General features: G+C 39.6%; 1 protein-coding gene across 1 annotated transcript in view; it reads left to right on the top strand.

The window, feature by feature from the left end:
• Positions 1-19,075, top strand: part of LOC118112214 (solute carrier organic anion transporter family member 3A1) — a 29,222-nt gene extending 10,147 nt beyond the window's left edge. Inside the window, exons 3-10 of the mRNA XM_035161765.2 lie at positions 10,224-10,322; positions 10,574-10,843; positions 10,965-11,129; positions 11,610-11,808; positions 12,638-12,773; positions 12,908-13,080; positions 13,835-13,899; positions 14,162-19,075. Of these exons, the coding sequence (XP_035017656.1) occupies positions 10,224-10,322; positions 10,574-10,843; positions 10,965-11,129; positions 11,610-11,808; positions 12,638-12,773; positions 12,908-13,080; positions 13,835-13,899; positions 14,162-14,538 (1,484 nt within the window). The 3' untranslated portion in view covers positions 14,539-19,075. The remainder of the gene's footprint in view (positions 1-10,223; positions 10,323-10,573; positions 10,844-10,964; positions 11,130-11,609; positions 11,809-12,637; positions 12,774-12,907; positions 13,081-13,834; positions 13,900-14,161) is intronic.
• Positions 19,076-19,734: the final 659 nt, after the last annotated feature.

The raw sequence follows: 19,734 nt of genomic DNA, 5'->3' as shown, positions 1-19,734 counted from the left end.
GGCAGCGCAGCGCCGTTCTCCAGCGCGCAGCCGCCTGGCTGTTCACACGGGACGAGCATTTCTCCGCGCTGGTCAGCCCCATAGACTGTATATATAAGGTCAGCCCGCGATTCTGCTTTCTCCGCTTGTTGTTGTACCCGTTGAATGTCGGGGTTCGGGGGTAAATGATGGTCTTCATAGCCCCCCCCCCACCTCTCTTTCTCTCTGTCTGTCTGCTTGTGTGCTTGTAGTGGATGGGCAGAGGGGGACATTTAATTATGTGATTGGGAAAATTAAAACTCCAGGACAACAGAAGGGGAATACAAAGTATGGGATGCATATTTGATAATTTATATCATATAAAATATGTAATTTATATCGTTTAAAATCATGGGGGGAGAGGGGGGAGCTGGCTCATTAGCATTTAAAGGAACAGGCACTCAAAACAGGTCACTCTGTGGAGGGCTGTTTTATACAGGGTAAAAAGGGTGCTGTTTTAAATGATCCTTGTGGTATTTTGACCAAAGTATGTTACAGACATTTCATTAAGACCCCAAGGAACCATATCAACTTGTGGTAAAATGGGCATGCTATGTCCCCTTTAAAACTAGATTGTGGCATGGCTTTTGACACTAAAGTGAATTAACTGTGTTGTTCAGTTGGACTTTAAGTGTAAAAACTGTTGATCAGTGATGACTGGATCCGACAGTGTGGTCAGTCAACCAAAGACAGTCCTTAAAGAGGTAACACTATTTATTGCTTTTTTACCCCTCAACTGAATTTGTATTAATGCATACACTATATTTTGTACTGAAATCTTGACTCAGACTCTGGTAACATGTCCACTGCTGTAAAATATGTACTAGCTCAGTACTACGTGGATTTAGCTTTTGTGTAAGAAACTGTGTAACATCCCCCAAGCTTCTTCCTCTGACACTTACAGATAGTCTTTTTTTCTTTTCTCTCCACCACCCCCTCTCTGTACTCCCTGTATTGACAAACCAGGCCTGTTGATTGCCATGGTTACCTCCCACAATGTGACTGCTGGGTCTTCTGTTATAGCTATAGCCAAATGCATATAGCCCCGTCCTTATACAGTATGTGTTATGTGCCATTTGTATTTCAGCCGCTTCTTTTTCCTAGTCTCGAGGGGGGGGCGTTGACAAGCTTGATGTGTGAAGACACATTTGCATTGTAAGAAACCTCCTGAATAATGCAACACGACAGAGGAGTCGTTTAGCAAACATCTAACCAGTTGATGAAATATTAAAACAGCTGCTCTCCATGGGCTCACTAACAAACCAGATGATAGACGAGAGGCTGCTGTGTTGTGGCCAAAACCAAAACTGCCTGAATGAGAGGCTGAGGACACTGGGAGTAATAGAGTCCCCCAGCATGCACCTGTCCTGTATCTGCTCCGTGTCTGCAGCCTGTTCCTAGTGTCCATCACCTGTGTTCTTATATGTGTGCACCCAGTCAGTGTGAGACAGACAGCAGGCTGCACAAAAGGTAAAGAGGTTATTCTTACTGGTTATTGTTCATCAAATTATTGTCTGAGAGAAAGTTTCCACAATTGTAGTTTAGTGTGTTAGCATGCTAATATTTGCTAATTAGCACCTAACAGAAAGTATCGCTTTGGCTAGGTTAACCATTTTCACGATTGTAGTTTAGTGTGTTAGCATACTGACATTAGCAAATTAGCACCAAACAAAGTACAACTGAGGCCAGGTTAAAAATGTCACAATATAGTTAGCAGCAAATACAAACTACACCTTAAGCTAGGTTTAAGGTTTTCATAATTATGATTTAGTGTGTTAGCATGCTAACATTTGTTAATTATAGCAAACAAAGTACAGCTGAGGCTATAATTGGATTAGTTCTTTAGGTATTTGGCAGAAAAATGTATGGACCAAAACAAAATGCCAACCTCATGGTGGTGATATAATTCATCCTCTGGGAACCACCAATTTCATCAATTCTGTGCCAATCCACTCAGTAAATGTTGACGTTTCATCAGGTACGTGGCAGTGTCAGCTTGCTAACATGTAACGTGTAAATGTAATGTGTTATTGACAATGTTAACATGGAGATAAGCAGGTTTTCACAGTTTTAGTTTGATTTGTCAGTATGCTAGCATTGGCTGATTTGCAACAAACATGAAGTACAGCTGAGGCTGATGGGAATGCCTTTAGAATTCGAGCTATTTACCATAAACCACATTAATGGACTCATTACAATTTTGACGGGATTGCAGTGCTTAGCTGGAAAATTGAGGTATCACCTCAAAGTTGTTATAGGTTTAATCATTTTAGAATAATTTCAGTTGAACAAAGGTTTTATGACAATCCATCTCGTAGATGAGATATTTCAGGGAAAGCTTTGACCTGTTGGTGCCTCTTTGGCTAGAGGATCACCAAAGAGAGTAGGATTCACACTCAGGGGACCAGATCTGGCTGTATACAATTTAACAGCAATCCATCTAATAGTTGTGATACTTCAGTCTACACAAAGTGTCGAACTGACTGACGGTCAACAGAACAATGCAGTGTACCTACTGTATCTTGCCATCTTTAGTTCCTTTTTTAATAGAAAGTTAAGCAGCTGTAGTAAATACCAATGCAAATGTGTATTTGTATCTATCCACATGGAAGTTTCAAGCGTCTATTTAATATTTAACCTGCGGCTAGATCAGCTCTGCCAAATACCTGATAGAAGGAGGAAATGGCTTCCCAGAGAAAGACCAACCTGCTCCTGAGCTGTGTTGACTATAATGTACAGGGTGGACTGTAATTAGATTATTGATTGCTGTCTACCGCTTGACTGATACCCAAGGCAAAGGCAACTAACCCTCCTATCTATTGTATCACTCACAGAGCCTCAAACAGAAACACATTTTCAATTAGAGTATTCATGCTCTATGCATTTTTACAGTATGGCTTTTGCTTTACATCTTAATGGGGTTTAGTATGTGGTGGTGCGTAAATGTTAGTATCTTGTTAATGGAAGATGTAAATCTTGTTTTGCTACAGAATGTACATTCTAGTGTTTTGTGAGCACCACTGCAACACCACAGTGCATTGACTCAGAGGGCTATTCAGATGCCTCCAGTTTAATTGGGTGTCAACGAGTTCACATTTCTCTGTTGAATGACAAAAGCAGATTTTCCTCTTGGAAACTTGGATCTGTGAAGTCAAAAATAAAGCTGCACATTAACATTCAAGTGCATTCATACACATTCACATACATTTTGCTCCAAGCACTGTGCAGCTTAACAGAGCCAGTAAATTCCCTGGCGCAAGTGCGTGTTAAGTCAAGCTAATCATTATACCTTTTGCAACATTGGTAATACTTTGACAAACTAGCAAACCCCCCTTAGACCTTCTCATTGTACTGAACGTGCACATGATCTTAGACTGAGCTACAGCAGAAATGTTTAACACCTGCAGCAGTGTGCCAAATGGCAGGATCAACACAGTAATTAAATACTGTAAAGAGCTGTGTCAACTGAGTGTAATATCAGCTGAGCCTGTGGAGCTCGAGGGGTCCAGCTCTGGGTCAGCTTCTCCCCTCCCGCCTCATATCTTACCCTCTACTCATCGCTGTAATGCGCATAATGAAGCTCTGTGAGGCTTGAAGTTGAGAGTCCTCTGCAGCAAAAAGCGTTTTCACTCTAGTGCAGCTATTATTCTTCCACTGTAGGACAGCAGAGGAAGGAATGGACGCTGACTCAGCATGCACTGTCCGTTAGGTCCGGCTCAGGTTGTTTTATGTGTGCACCTTTTAGGAGCACCTTTGCCAAGATACAAAGTACCAGTGATTGAATATTGCCATAATGTGAGTCTGAGTGAGAAATTATTCATGTGCTGGCAGTGTGACCAGGTAGAGGAGCCCTGTCTCACACAGTTTGACCTTGCCTCTGCTGCACTCATTACTGCTGCACATGCACAGACGAGGGGACGGCACTGCCATCAGGTTAGGCTTGGAACTACTGGATTTGTATTGTTATTCTGTAACAGTTTTTGTCACTTTGGCAGAGTGGCTGCCACAGCACATCACCATCTACACATTGTTGGTAATTAATTTATCGGCTGATAATTGTATTTTTAGACTGTATATTTACATATAATAAATTAGGCAAGATATATATAAAAGTAAATAAGAAGCTGACAATAATATACTTCACCTATTGAACAGAGGGCTTTAAAAGAGTATTCCAGCTTTTAGACTTCCAGTACTTCCGGTACAGGAGTCCTGCTCAGCCCTCACATTAAAGTGGTAAATGAAATATCCTGGAAAACAAGACGAGAACAAGAACAGGATTTGTCCAGCTGCTAAATGTCTTCTTTCCAAAGTCTTCCCCACCTGCCTTTTACTCGCACTCTCATTGGCCTCTAAGAATACGAATAAAAACTTATCCTTCTAAAATGTAACAGTGGTTAACTGGAAATCATTTAGGCTGCAAATATACTTTTGCTGGAAGGGAAATGTTAATTTAAAAGTCCAGACCAACCAATAAGAGCCTTCATTAATGGATCTGACTCAAGCACATACAATCTATGTTTTTACATCACTAAAGTGTGGCTGTTATTGGCAAAACATAAAACAACTTCACAGTGAATCTAGGAGATCTTATCTATACTTCAAACACAGATCATTTATTTATACTTGCAGAATCTATCAGCAGTAAGCAGTACAATCAAAATAGAATTAGTCTCTCCCTATAAATGTTATTTTAAATAATTAAATTACAACCACTTTGAGCAAAAAAGGTTGAGGTCAAAAATAGTCCGTCAAACACAAGAATAGTAATAAGTAGTTACTGGAGCTGCTGCAGAAAGAGAACTGCAAGCTGCTGCTGAAGAAGCATCTTTTTTCAACGTCAGGACAAGTCTGGACCCAAGCTTTCCTTATGATGCAAAAACAACTTACTTTATACAAGTTTGTGTTTTCTATGCCAACGCTCATCTCTTGGACTTTTTACACATATCGTGATTATATATTTGCTTTCTTACTCATGTTAATTGTATATAATATTCTTACTAGACTTCCTTATCCTGCTAGTGTTATCTTGGTAGTGTTCCTCTCTTTGGGGTTGTGGATAGTCCTTCTCAGGTATAGGTAATATCTGAGATGCTGTGAGCAGCTCTGGCTTGGCACTTTTCTGGATGTTTCCAGTTATAGAATGGGCCTGTGGTGCCTCAATTATGCTCTTGTGGGGGTTTTATAAAATGTGAGGCCTCAAGACTATGTCCTTTTTTCTGCATGAGCTTGTGAGATAAAATTTACAAAAAAATTCTTCAGATATATAACAAACAAACTTAAATGAAAACTGAAATACAATCCAAAGAAATGAAAAAATAGAGAGCCATTTCTTTTGATGTCTGGTGAAAATGGTTCAAGGAAGAACTCGATCAATTTTGGTGGAGCCAGGATTTTGAGTGTGGTAGGTAGGGCGTTTTTCAGCATGTGTTTTTTCCCCAGGGAATATTTGATGGATTTTAATGAAAAAAAATCGGACTCATTAAGGGGACTAATATCAATATCACAATAAGTGTGTGAAATCTGGTGAAGCATGATTTAACTGTTGGACCTTGATGAACGTATGCACTCTACTGAGTGCCATGCCGTTTAACTGATATTTTTTGTTGCTGTAGTTTGTAGTACTGTTGTATATGATTGCATTTTATTCTGAGACATTTGTAATTTTCCAGGCCTTTAACAATCTAGTAGAACATTTTTTGCTACTGTATTCGATTGCAGTATGAAGTACATGCAAATAGGCTGTGAGAAGAAACATTACATTTCTATTTAATTATCATTTCTATCTTTTTTATATGTAGTATCATGTGATCAGCCACAGTGTACAACAAAAGCAAAGAGAAACTTTAAAAGTTCTCCAGGGCATTATGTACTCAAACAAATAGTCCGTACAGTTAGATATCTAGCTGTTGGCTTGATATTACTACACACAAGGAGGAACTGTCAGAGCCTTTACAAAGTCTCAGTGTAAGTGGGGTGTCTCTCCCTGCCATTTCCAAACGGCTGGGTCACACAGACAAAGACTAAGCTGCCAGTGTTACATGGATACAGTATCTGAGTTAACTGTATCTGAGGCTCTACAGTTCAAAGTCTTTACAAGATAATAAGAAATGATCCTGTGAATTATACATTTCTGTCACACAAAGTCACATATAGCTGTTTGTCACAGGAATAGAAACAAGTGCTTCTTGTAGTGGATTTTTACTTGTGTTGTTTTGGCTGAAATTAGCTTTTGTTGCAGAGAGACAAGTCTTCTAGTTTTCAAGTGTTCTGTCCCTGTCTTCCTGCACATGCGATATTCTACCGTGTGTGTTGCTGAAGTGTTAAGTGCAACAAATTGTCCCATCACAACTAAATAATCTTTAACAGTCATGACCGTCTTGCTGCACCTGATTCTGTGGCTCTAACTGAAAACACAGAGTGCATCTACAGCTTCTATCCTTGGTTACACTGAGGCAGAACTGCAATCACTGCAAAGTCAATACGTCCACAGAGATTTACACTCAGTCTCTAATGAGCAATCAAAAGTTAATAAACCAATCCTGTGAAAATGTTTTTATCTCAGCGGTGCTGATTTATAATCAGTGCATTAAAAATTCATGCACATCATGATTTGAAAATCGTTGCAGTGGGTGCTGTTGTTTGCAAAATATGTCAAATTACGATGCAGCAGCATTTATTTCAAGTAATTGAAATTTAGATAGATTTGTCAGTTTAAGAACTTAAACCTTTGAAAATGTTATTTTACATTTTGTTAAATGTCTTAAAAGTAATATAATATTCATTATGATATAATTATAATAAACTTTATACAGCACTTTTCAAAACACATTTACAAAGTGGTTTACATGGTAGAAACAGTATTAAAACATTTCAGGGCTAAAGCAAATAAGATCAGGGAATAAAATAATAGAATAATAAACAGATAATATGTGTAGGTAATACCAATTTTACTACGGTTATTAAAAGCCTTTTTTTAATATATGTTTTACGAGTTCTAGAGCCTTGACTGTAAAATATTGGTTAAACTGCAACATTAGTTGAAAGTTAATCGATTTCAAATAGTTATTATATATTATAATAATATATTATTATGTAGACAACTTTGTTTAGGCCACACCTAGTACACAAACTGCCTACTGTATAATCACATGAAATTAGAACATCAAATATTTTGTACATTTTTGAATTTATAAGACAGTTCCTGAAGGTCACAGTCTAAATATACTATTCTATATTTATATTTAAACCCACTATTTTTAGTTTTATTAAATTTCTTTTAGAAACAGCATGCATCAGCAGAGGTTTTACTAAATAATAATAACAAGTTGTATTATAAGGCTAAAGTCACATTAACTTTAAGGTGAATTTTCACTACCCTGATGTAATCTCTGAGGAAGTGACCTCAAATACCAACTGCTGAGTTGAACTGCTGAGTCCAAACATTAGACCAGGGGTCGGCAACCTTTTTGACAATAAGTGCCAATGTAAAATTTTCTTGTGAATTAGTGTGCCGTATCAACATTTTTTTATATTAAGTCTTATTATTGAACCACATTAATATTTCCAACAGACATGTCATTTTATTCCATCCATATTGGCTATATATAGAACAACACTTTAAAGAAACATGTTTATCTCATTATGATTGCAATAATAAGTTTGTCATTAACCCCACCAACCACACTCATATTTAGAATTGCAAAAGCTTGCTTCAAAGACTTTGAGAGAGTTGGCTTCCCATACCTGGACACTGCACGTTTGATTGATTCTCCCTTGTCTGCCTGATCTTTGAAACTTCTTTCGTGCCATGTTTCAAAGTGGCGCTTAACACTGGACGTTCGGCACACAACATTTTCAAAACATAACGTGCACACAGCATGGTCCTTATGAAAAACAAAGCCACAGTCTTCTGCCCATGAGGGCGGAAATGCCCGTGTCTTCGTTCTTTTAGCTAGCGGGCATGCCATCACCAATACACATGAACGGCTGCACTTCACTGAGATTCATGTGGGGAAATGCGAACAGCGCCGGCTGGGAGGCTTCCTCTTATTATTATTTAATGGCGATTGGCATCGAGCCTATGGCGCATTACTGGCACCTAGTGGCTGGGAGGTGTTAACATTAATCAAGCTAAATAATACAGGCTGCGTGACGGCAAAACCTTTGAACATTTCTTTAACAAGTGTGCCAATGATTATGGCGCCACGTGCCATCATTGGCACGCGTGCCTTAGGTTGCCGACCCCTGCATTAGACAGTCCTGAATCTTTTTCCTGGTGGGTGTCGAACAGCTGTTGCTGAAGGATAATCTTACAGCATAAAAAAGCTTAAGTGTGATTTTCCTCCATCATGCTTATTACTACCATTAACGTCGGCAGTATCACTTTGAGGACCACTCCAGGCTCTTACGTTATTCCACTCTATAGAGGACTCAGCAGAGCTGGTAGTGCCCACAGTGAAGTGAGGGAACGTGCAACTTCAGGGCACTGAGTATCAGACTGGCTGGCAGCCAACATTTTCTGCTGGTTCACTGCTGTGTGTATGTGCGTGCCAGCCTGCCTGCATCACATACATTATGGATTAGTTGTCTCGTCCTGTGTTTGTCTGTGATTTGACTACTAGTGGCAGGCAGAGGAGGTGACACGAGGCTGTTCATTGGTTAGTGTTTGAGCATCTGCACTGCTGTAACCTCTGAGCTCATCTCTTACCTTACTCCTGCTACACTGGTATCAGAGACTATGCTGATATGAACATAATGTGCATATTGTACACCACAAACGTGCACAACTAATGTTATTTCTAAGGGCTTTGTGTTTAGTGCTTAATAGCCAACATTAGCTGGCTAAATTTCTAAACTGCGCTTGTGAAAATGGTAAACATATATTAGCATACTAGCCTTTAGCTGGGGAAAAACACGTTTATATCGGCCTTTAGCGTATTATTCTGAGTCAGAGATATCAGTGACTGTAAACAGTACATGTACAGACTTTTATAGCTGTGAGCAAAGCTTTGTCTTGTTAAAAAACATTATTATGAAAACCGGACAATGAGTATCTGGTTTTATCTTTTATCTGCCAGTCCATATTTAGGCATATGAATAAAGGTGGACATGTGCGTCCAGTGTTAGGGTTGGGATCTGTGAACATAGTGATTAGAGTTACTAATTGTACAATTAAACTTAAAATATGTTGAAAGAATCATAGATTGGGCTAAGACGCTGATACTCTGTCTCTTTTTACTCTGTCTCTTTCCAATGTCGCTCCTAAAAGGGAATACAATGACCCCCAAAACATGTGTATGGCTAAAACTGTGTTACATTGCTTTACCAGATTTTGAAATAGCGACCAGAAATCAAATCTACATATTCTTTCTGCGTCTGTAGAAATGAAAGATACCACGCTGAGAACTGAATGAGCAATTGTGCCCTGAGATTTTTCACTGGTGATAACCACAGCACCAATCACTACATCCTATTCAGAGAAACTGACGGGTCATCTCAGTGAGGAGGGAGCAGCCCTTTCTGTGCCAGGCTCTTGTTATTAACCACTGCCATTGTTCCACTGAACACCAGCCTGTACAACTGAGTTCCACTGCCTCTTACACACAGCCCTGCTCAATCTGCTGCTTACTTCAAACCTCTCAGCCTCTGGGCCAAAGAAGAGTATCTTTTCATAGGAGAGAAGTGAACTACTGCTGGTTCCCCACTGCTCTCACACTGAGAACCCATTTCCTGCTAGATTATTTATGATCCTGCTGGATAACATAGTCTTAAATCAATTAACCTGTGCAACCTATGAGCTGCATATTATAGTGACAGTGACTAAATCTGTCAGTGGGAGACATCTGGTGAAATTTAACGTCCTTGGCTTGGATTCAATATCTAATCTTTCCTTGAAAAGAACCCATTTGATTCTCAATCATACTGTGGATTTAACAACAGAATTGTTCCATGGGTAGGAGGCCTCATGTTACGGCATACTTAATTAAAGGGTCAAGTAATAAACTCTTTCCAGTCTTTATACAATGCTTCCCTCTGCTGGATGATCCGGTGAAGTGCACTTATAGCTAAACTAAGAAAACTTAAAATTTAAGTAAAGGCAGATTTTATATATATTAATACTAACATGGAATTTGTGTTGTTGTTGCTCTTTTCATTTTAACCAACTGACATTCTATATTCTTCTGTCCTTCTATGTTTTGCAGGTATTTTATTTTCAACTTTAGTTTTCGGCCCGGCTTGTGGCTTCATCTTAGGTTCCGTCTGTACCAAAGTCTATGTTGATGCTGTCTTCATTGACACCAGTAAGTTGGCCTTTACTATTTGTCTGCATTTAATGATATTGTTCACTGTGCAATAATTGTATTTTTAATTGACTGTAGGGAAATTAAGAATACTGCAACATAGTACTCAAATAAAAGCATTAAAAATGGACATAATAGTCAGAATTTACTCCTAATCAATCCTGATTTCTTCCCATTGATCTGTTAAATGTCATCATACTGCATTAATCAGCATCCATTTATTGAGATAAACTCCCCTGCCTCTTGTTCAGGTAAGCTGGACATCACCCCAGATGACCCTCGCTGGATCGGAGCGTGGTGGGGCGGCTTCCTCCTCTGTGGTGCCTTACTATTCCTGTCGGCCCTCTTCATGTTCGGCTTCCCCCAGGCACTGGACGAGCAGGACATGGACGGTGGAGGGGAGAGTGAGCAGGCCATGCTGCCTTCTTCCCTGACCATGGAATACCAGGGCTCCAAACCCAACGGGACCATGCGGGGCTTTGAAATAAACAGTGGCCTCACGGTCTGTGAGCATCTGAGAAGTAAGGAGGGGGGAACAGAGGGAGCGGATGGTGAGAAAGAAATGTTGAAAAAAGATGAAAAATAACAAAATTTCCTTATCTCTTGTCCCATTTTCTGTTTTCTCCTTCTTTATTGATTCAGTAATCCCTCGGGTCACCAGGCACTTACTCTCTAATCCGGTGTTCAGCTGCATCACACTGGCAGCCTGCATGGAGATTGCCGTGGTTGCCGGCTTTGCTGCCTTCCTTGGCAAATACCTGGAGCAGCAGTTCAACCTTACCACCTCCTCAGCCAATCAGCTGCTAGGTAGGCAGGCCAATTGTTTACCATTAAACAAGAAGTAGGTTAAGGTTATACAGGTAAAAAAAAGAGAAGTAAAATGGCACTCAGTAGAGCGCATACCCCTGCCAAGGCCCAACAGTCCCCTTAACTTCAGTCCAGCTTCACCAAATTTCACACACTCATGTATCAGTTCCCAAAACGTGTTTGTCTTTTTTCATCAACTTTTAACATTATTCCCTGGAAAAACCTACAATTTAGAAAAGTGCCCCATTTCGCAACGTTTAATAAAGTTAAAAAAAAATCCTGGATCTGTCTCCTGATTCGATCCACACCAAATTTTCATGGGCTCTTCCCTGACCCATACGGCCGTACCACATCCTTCCACCAAGTTTTGTTGAAATCCGTTCAGTTTTCTTTGTGTAATCTTGCTTACAAACACTACTAAGGAAAATACCAGTAGGATTTTTGAGGGAACAGTGGACATCCCTGTCTTTCTCTCCGCAGGTATGACGGCCATCCCGTGTGCCTGTCTGGGTATCTTCCTCGGGGGGCTGCTGGTGAAGAAGCTGAACCTGTCTGCACTGGGCGCCGTCCGCATGGCCATGCTGGTCAACCTGGTGTCCACTGCCTGCTACGTCTCCTTTCTCTTCCTGGGGTGTGACACCGGGCCTGTCGCAGGGGTCACTGTGGCCTATGGCAACGAGTAAGAGTGATAAAAGGCCAATGTGACCAAGGAGTCTTTTCAAGGATTTCCAGTTCTACTTGGGCCTTGCTGTTGTTTTTCCACAAGAAACTATTCCAGTTAAACATGACTTTCACTACAAACATGCAATTTTACTGTTTATTATCATTACTTTTGTATGTCCACAATTTCCATCTACACGATTCCCTGCTGTATTATAACAGTACCTACAGATATAGTTGGACATTTTGGGAAATAGTCTTACTCACTTTCTTGCCAAGAATTAGATGAAAAGATCAATACCACTCTCATGTCTTTGTGGTGAATATGAACCTAAAGCCAGCAGACAGTTACCTTATCTTAGCATGTAGAATGAAAACAGGGTGAAACAGCTAGCCTGGATCTGTCCAGAAGTCATAAGTGCATTTCCCCAAATAATAAAATAGTCCCTGCATTTTCATAAATCATTTTTTAGAGACTTCTTCTTAAGAGAAATCTGTAATTCCTGTCACCATGTAGCTTATCTCATCATTCTTCTATTAGAAATAAGATGATAAACATTATTATACATTAATAAGTCCACAGTAAAACTAGGTGTGTTCTCCTTGTACTTTGTGTCTGTAATATGATGACATACATTTTCAACTTTTATTCAAATACATATCCAGCCGTCAGAAATACTTGCTTTTGCATAATTGTTTACTTTGTGCTTTTAGTGTATTATTCAGCCGATAGAGGGGTGTGTTTAATCTTAAATGAACTGATCAACATGATCATTTTCATTTGACGTGAACATTGTACATATACAAATGTTTATCCTCCCTAATATGACCTTTGACCTCCTCCACAGGACATTGCGATCCTGGCAGCGACCTGAATCGCCGTGCATCAATAACTGTAACTGCTACACAGCGTCAGTGAGTCCTGTCTGTGGTTCCAATGGAGTCACCTACCTCTCAGCCTGCTTCGCTGGCTGCACCAAACCAGTGAGTGGAGATGAAAACACTGCAACCAGCTGATTTATGAAATGAATAACCACCGGACACATTCATACAGTGCAGCAGTCTTCATTCATTCAGACAGTGGAGTAACTCAGCTCTTCCTCTTGTCTTTGTATCAGAACCTGACCAGCTGCGCGTGTATATCCAGCAACAGTGAGGAGGCTGTGGCGCTACCAGGGAAGTGTCCCAGTCCAGGCTGTCAGCAGGCCTTCCTCACCTTCCTGTGTGTTATCTGTGTGTGCAGCATGATCGGAGCCATGGCCCAGACACCCTCTGTCATCATCCTTATCAGGTATGAGACCTGCGGTTATACACAATCTCCAAAAGAGGGAGCTGTTGGCATTTATGTTTGCGATCTGGGAAAAATTATGGAGTCACATTCAGTTTTGTCATCTCAAGTGTAGAGGAGATTTGTCAAGATTTGTCAAGCTGGTAAAGAGAAATATTAACATAACATTATGTCTTAATCTCAAAGGTAAAAAAGGACACTGTAAGGTACAGAGTAGACAGTTAAGTAGATGTGTGTGGATAACCTATATAATGGCATCTATTTGTCTACTGAATGAGTAAATAATAATAATCATCATTATAGTAATCATAATAAATTGAAATTCACCCAAAATGAAAGTCTTTCTTCGAAAAATTATGTTTTAAGAAGGGATTTAAAAGCAATAACAATTCTGATCATATACCATCAAGATTAGTTTGTAGTTGACTGTCTCCCAGTAGTGTGTAGAATTAATTTCCTTAGTGCATTATTATTATTATTATTATTATTATTACAGTAACAAACTCAAGATAATCTGGTTAAACTGGTGGCTTTTTTGCAACCTGTCTGATTTCAGACTTTCCTGTGTTCACAGAATTCCGCAACTATTACTACCAAGAGAAATAATGTCCAAAAGTACAAAAGCAGTCAAAGTTTGCAGTAAACTGGAATTATTCTTTAACTGCAGATGATCATCTGTTGAACTGCAGATGAATGCTTGCTGAGATGCAGCATTCACATCGAACACTTGCTCATCCCAGATGTTTCTCTGTTTCAGAACTGTAAGTCCAGAGCTGAAGTCTTATGCCCTTGGGGTTTTGTTCCTGCTGCTGAGACTTATAGGTATGAAACTCAACATTCACTTCTAATGCTCCAGTCTTATTGTACACTTATATCCACAGAGAAACAATCATTTCATTTCTGTAATGACTCTCACACCGTTGTATTTGTCCTTTCTGTAGTTTTACTCTGTTTTGTAAACTTGCAATTTTTCATCTTGGTTAAAATGGACTTCATCGCTCTGTCTGTGTGAATATAAAGGAAACCTCAATTCTAACAGGTTCTCTGTTTGACCCATTGACCTGCTGTCTGTCCACAACCCCAGGCTTCATTCCTCCCCCTCTGATCTTCGGCATGGGCATCGACTCCACCTGTCTGTTCTGGAGCTCGGTGTGCGGCGAGAAGGGAGCCTGCATGCTGTACGACAACGTGGCCTACAGGCACCTGTATGTCAGCATCGCCATCGTCCTCAAGTCATCTGCCTTCATCCTGTACGCCACCACATGGCAGTGTTTAAGGAAGAACTACAGGAAGTACATCAAGAACAGCGAGGGGTACCTCACCCCCACCGAACTCTTCGCTTCCAACGTGACTCTGGACAATTTGGGCAAAGAGATAACGCAGAACCCGGCCAACAGGACAAAGTTCATATACAACCTGGAGGACCATGAGACATGTAACAACATGGAGTCAGTTTTATAGTGGCGCTCTGCACGGGGACTGCAGGCTGGAGGTGTTAGTGTGCAAGTGACCTGATGTGCAATGTTTCTCTGGTGTTATATTGATTTAGAAGAATGTCCTCAGTTTGGGTCTTATCTTCTTCTCACCCAAAACATCAAAACACAATGGAAAAAATATCCCAAAATATCCAATTATACTCAATTTCTTATTTAGTTTTCTGATACATGTTTAAATTTTTGTTTAGCTTTTTTCACCTATTTAACACCCAAGTAGGGATTGACAGCAAACACTGGGAGAGAAAGGAGAAATGACACTTCAACAAATTTTAAACAGGGATGTTGCAGTAAAGTGTTTTGCATCCTTTTACCAGGACACCAACAGAATTGTTTTCTTTACAGATTTAGATTTAGTAAAATCTTCAGTTTAGATGAACTTCAGACTCAGAGCTGTGTAAGAAGCAGAAATCTGTTTGTTCGTCAGCTTTTCTTTGACAGTTTATTTTCCTTTAGAAGGAAATATTTCTCAGGTCGTCAAGTCAGATAGAAAGAATAAGAATGTGATTGTTCGCTGTCAGATGAAGCATTTTTAGCTTATGTTTTGAGCACTTTTCAAGAACATACAGCTGTAGTGCAAGTGGGATCATTCCATTCAGGGAGTTTCACTCTTGTAATTGGCTCGACAACCCCACCAAATCATTAGTCACACAGTTAACTTTAACACAGGGAGAGGTCATAACTCTCTCTTCTGGCCACATCATTAAAGATTTGGGAAATAAGGGACAGAGAAAAGAAAAAATATCTACTACTCTACACCAAAACCAAATCAATCAATTTCCAAAGCATCTTAAAATAATTGCACTTATCTTTAATCCCCAAATCATGAGTGCAAAATAAATGAAATATCTCATGTCACTTCTAACTTCATTGTTCAGTATTTTACAAAGTAGCACGGGAGTTAAATCTATGACAATATTTATTTTACCAGTGTGGTCATTTACTTTACACCTAAGTGGGGTAGGTTTATTTTCTTTTTAAAAGCTAAAACATAACACTGATCGTGTTGTTCATGTGTTACAAAATGACTGTCTTTCTTATTTGCTTCCAGTGGAATTGTCCTGTTCTAGTTCTCGAGGGCATTCTGGGACATTTGTTGAAGAAAGAGGAGCCTTGAGCCAGTATGTAATACATATCCCTTTACTGTGTCATATTGAGGAGTTTTGCGATGAAGGCTGGACAAGATTCTGATGTTTCAGAACCACACAACTGTTTTTTTTCTACTTCACATGAATCTTTGTTTTCCCTGTGTCCTTTATAGAAATTAGGTACAATTTTCAAAAGGTCATTTATTTAAAAAAATCCAGTCCAATTGTTTAAATGACGACCGTACCTAAATCTGATGGGGATAAATGACTTAGGTATATAAGCATAACTGAACCTGTTTCTAATGCATAATATTATCCATCTGTCACTCATGTCATTGGCAGATGGAGAGAGAAACACAGTTTGACTTGGTGGTGTAATTCCACTGCCCTCAGCAGAAATGCATGGAATACATAGCAACACGACAAATAACAAGCAGGGAACATTCTCTAGCTGACACAGGTGGAGGCTGACAGAGAGTGCGAAGACATTTAAGTGGAACGCCAAGTCAACGTAGCGAGACATGATGATGGTGGTGGGCTAGCTGTCAGCAGACACAGCATAGCATGACGCAGCCTGAGTTAGTTCTTTTAGAAGCATGCTGGTAATGCATGTAATGATAAAAAAGAAAAAAATACTCAGTATGTCACTAAGTTGCACACACTGCAGTTTGGTGGACATGGAAATGGTTAAATACACATTTAACTCTAATGGCCTGCAAATTCTATTTTTGACCACGGGAAAGCTTTATAATGCATACTGCATTGTGATGTCAACATGAAAAAAATACTCAGCTGATTCATAATCGCTCACACTGCAGTGACTGATTTTTAAATACACATTGTTTTCTATGGGATTCTGATTTCTGACATATCCAGTTTATGTAGAGTATGTTGTTTTCTTCAGGCTTACTTTGTAAGTATCTAATATGTTTTGCATCAAAAAATATGGATGTTTTTCCAGCTACTCACCACTGCAATAGATTTCATTTTCCAAACATGTTTAATCCCTTTTGGGGATAGAGACTGGAGGTTTGAAAGTATTTTAATCATTTTGGGAAATACATATTCACTTTCTTGCCAAGCGACGCAGCACTACCCCAAGAAGTAGGCATGCACATGATCCACCCTCCCATAAAAAGCTTTTACACCTGTTTTTTGTACGGGTAATGAGATACAACATGTTCATAGACGCCCTCATGGCTGGATTTTATCGATGGAGCCAGGTTAATGGTTTCCCCCCCTCTATTTTTCCATCTACGTCCTACATTTAGCAGAACCAGCTGCTGGTTGTAATTTCACATTTACTGTACAGACATGAGGTCAACATCCTCGTCACCTGGCAGGAAAGCTGAGAAGTGTTTTTCCCAAAATGTTAAATAGTTCCTTTATAGTTGAAGTCAACTACTATTTAGTTTTATGCTGCCACCCATGCTTAATGAGCCTTTTGTTTGCTAATGGTGGAGATGATTTATTCATATGATGTATTTTAGTTTGGCACCTCACTGAACCAACAGTATAAACTCTACGGTACATTGATGCAGCTTTAGTATCATAAGAAACACGGAGACATACAGTATTTATCAAATAGGGAGAACAGACAGTTGTTAGAGAATACTTGAGATCAACTCTTAATGGACCTATGTTCAAACCGGACCAGACTAACATCTGCTCGGTTTGATGTGACAGTGAGAATACAGATGTTTAGCTCTGCATTAAGACTTGAATCTTTAAACTGGGGACTCTCTGGACACTGAGACAGGTTGTGCCTGAAACAGTTTGATCGTCCCTGATGGGATGATTGACTCCGAGCAGGATCATTCAGGACAGCCGGACATAACGCTGAAATGTAAAAAAAAACTAAACAAAATAAATAAAAAGGAGGCTTCCATTTTTCTAACATGGAGGAGGGCTATGACCAACATCACCTGCTGGTTCGCCGTCTCCACCTTAGCAACCCCCTCCCCAACAGGTGACGCTGTCTTTGATATCTGTGACGTCCAGTGTGTCATAGTGCTGACTCCTCTGTACATAATAGTGCCATACAAGTGCCAAAGTGACACCATAGAAGTGTTCCGTAACGTCCCGCTGAGAACGCTGTCTCAACACGCTGGAGCTCGGAGCAGATCGTCCAGCTATATGTAGCCTTTCTGTGATATCCCTCCACTTACTTTCACCATATCATACAAAAGTGTCCCGAAAAACATTTTGCCTATAAAATATTGTACATTTGGTCTAGAGAGCAGTATTATTTAGGATGTAATAACTGTTAATATGTAGGACTTTTCTACTAGTGAAGTTATAGTCTAATTTTGTCTTTCCATCAGTGGCAAAGCTACTGTTTGTTGCTTTGGTCCAAATACGAAATAATACTTTTTGCTTGAAACAAGTGGCGCCAATGTTGACATGGTGCAGTAAATATGGTCGAGTGTAGAGCATCAGCCAAACTTTACTGATAGCAGTCCTGCACCTGTGCCTGGATATGAAGCTCTACTCTGACGGGAGCCCATGTTGTGCCATATCAACCTGTGCACTGTAACATTCAACACTTTCCAAGAAGAAGCCAACATATTGTAGGTCTGTCCAACGCGCTGGCAAAGTGTGACGGCGCTCGCTTGACCTTGTATTCACCTGCGGCGACAGGACTGTTTTTTTTGGCACCTAAATGTGCTTGAGATGTTTTGCCTTGTGATGAGAAAACAACTTTGGAGCATAAAAGTTTTGGGTTTTTTTACATCCTCTTTTTTTCCCATGATTCTCTTTTTATGACCTTGCCTTTTGGTAACAGCAGGTGGACTTTTATAGCAGATCTGTGGAGACGGAGGTATTGACATATGAAGAGTTTGCTACCAAAATACGTAATGAGTGGGCAAAAATGTTCTTATCTGAGGTCTCTTAACAATGGACAGTCATCCTGTAAATACGTCCATAATCTGATCCTTATGTTGCTATTATCATTTCTCAAGGAAAGTCACTTTTTGTAGAGGAAAGATCTTATTTTGGAAGGAAACTCTTCATATGCAGACAGATAATCAGTTGGTTGGAGCATTTAGGCAGCATGTTGCCTTTAATTCAAGTGAAACCATGTGCTAACCATGTTAGTGACGGTTTTAGAGTGTTTTGTTTGCTTATGTTGTCGGTGGAAGTCAATACATGAATTTCATGGTTCTTTGCAGTGACAGGACCTTTGACATGGAGAAGGGCAATGAAATAAGAAAATATCACTTATATTTTCAAAGCATCAAAAAAGACTTTTAGATATGCTCTACTGCTTCTTTGGTTATTTATTTTTATTTTTATTTAAATTACATAACTTTATATTTAAAAAAGCTTTATGTTCTGTATATTTCTTGGAAAAGATTACATGATTGTATGTTTATTGTAAATACATTAAATATACTATTTTTGGTTTTAATATGACATTTTCTGTCTGATTATTATTATCACACATCTGAAAGGTTCAGATCTTATCATTGTTGTGATCTGAGTTTGACACAAACCTCATTTGTCAGAATCTAATATATATGATAAATATTTTTCATCTGATCATATTTACATTTCATAATTGCTACTTATGTAGAAGTCTACAGCCAAACTAGCAGCTCTATGAGGCTGTGCTTTGAGCTAAATACTACGCTGTTCATGCTAACATGCCCTCTACCATGTTTGCCATGTGTATGGATGACCACACTCTCATGTTTTGTGTGTTTGCATGTTAACATAAAGTCAGTGGCGGATCCAGGATTATTCCAGTCAGGGGCCGTAAAGGGGCCACAAGAGGCCAATTATGTTCAACATCCACACTTCCTGATACAGTAAGGTGCATATCTTTCTTTGTTTACTATTAGCTCTATAACTTTGAGCAAAGCCTCACATCCTTTTGAAATTAGTTGTAATTAAGTGACTAGTATATATACCCAAAAAAGGCTATTGACAGGACAAGGGCAGGTCAAGGAGATTTCAGTTGACCCCCCATGGCAGCGCCACTGGGTCTGTCCCTGCATAAGGTACAGCTGAGGAAGACTGAAGTGTCAGGAACAGTAGAACAAAATATTGGACAAATAAAAAAAATGATAATC

This window comes from Hippoglossus stenolepis, chromosome 1 (genome assembly GCF_022539355.2).
Source record: "Hippoglossus stenolepis isolate QCI-W04-F060 chromosome 1, HSTE1.2, whole genome shotgun sequence".
Lineage (NCBI taxonomy): Eukaryota > Metazoa > Chordata > Actinopteri > Pleuronectiformes > Pleuronectidae > Hippoglossus > Hippoglossus stenolepis.
Note: the sequence above shows the minus strand (reverse complement) of the source record. Positions and strands in the feature narration are given on the sequence as shown.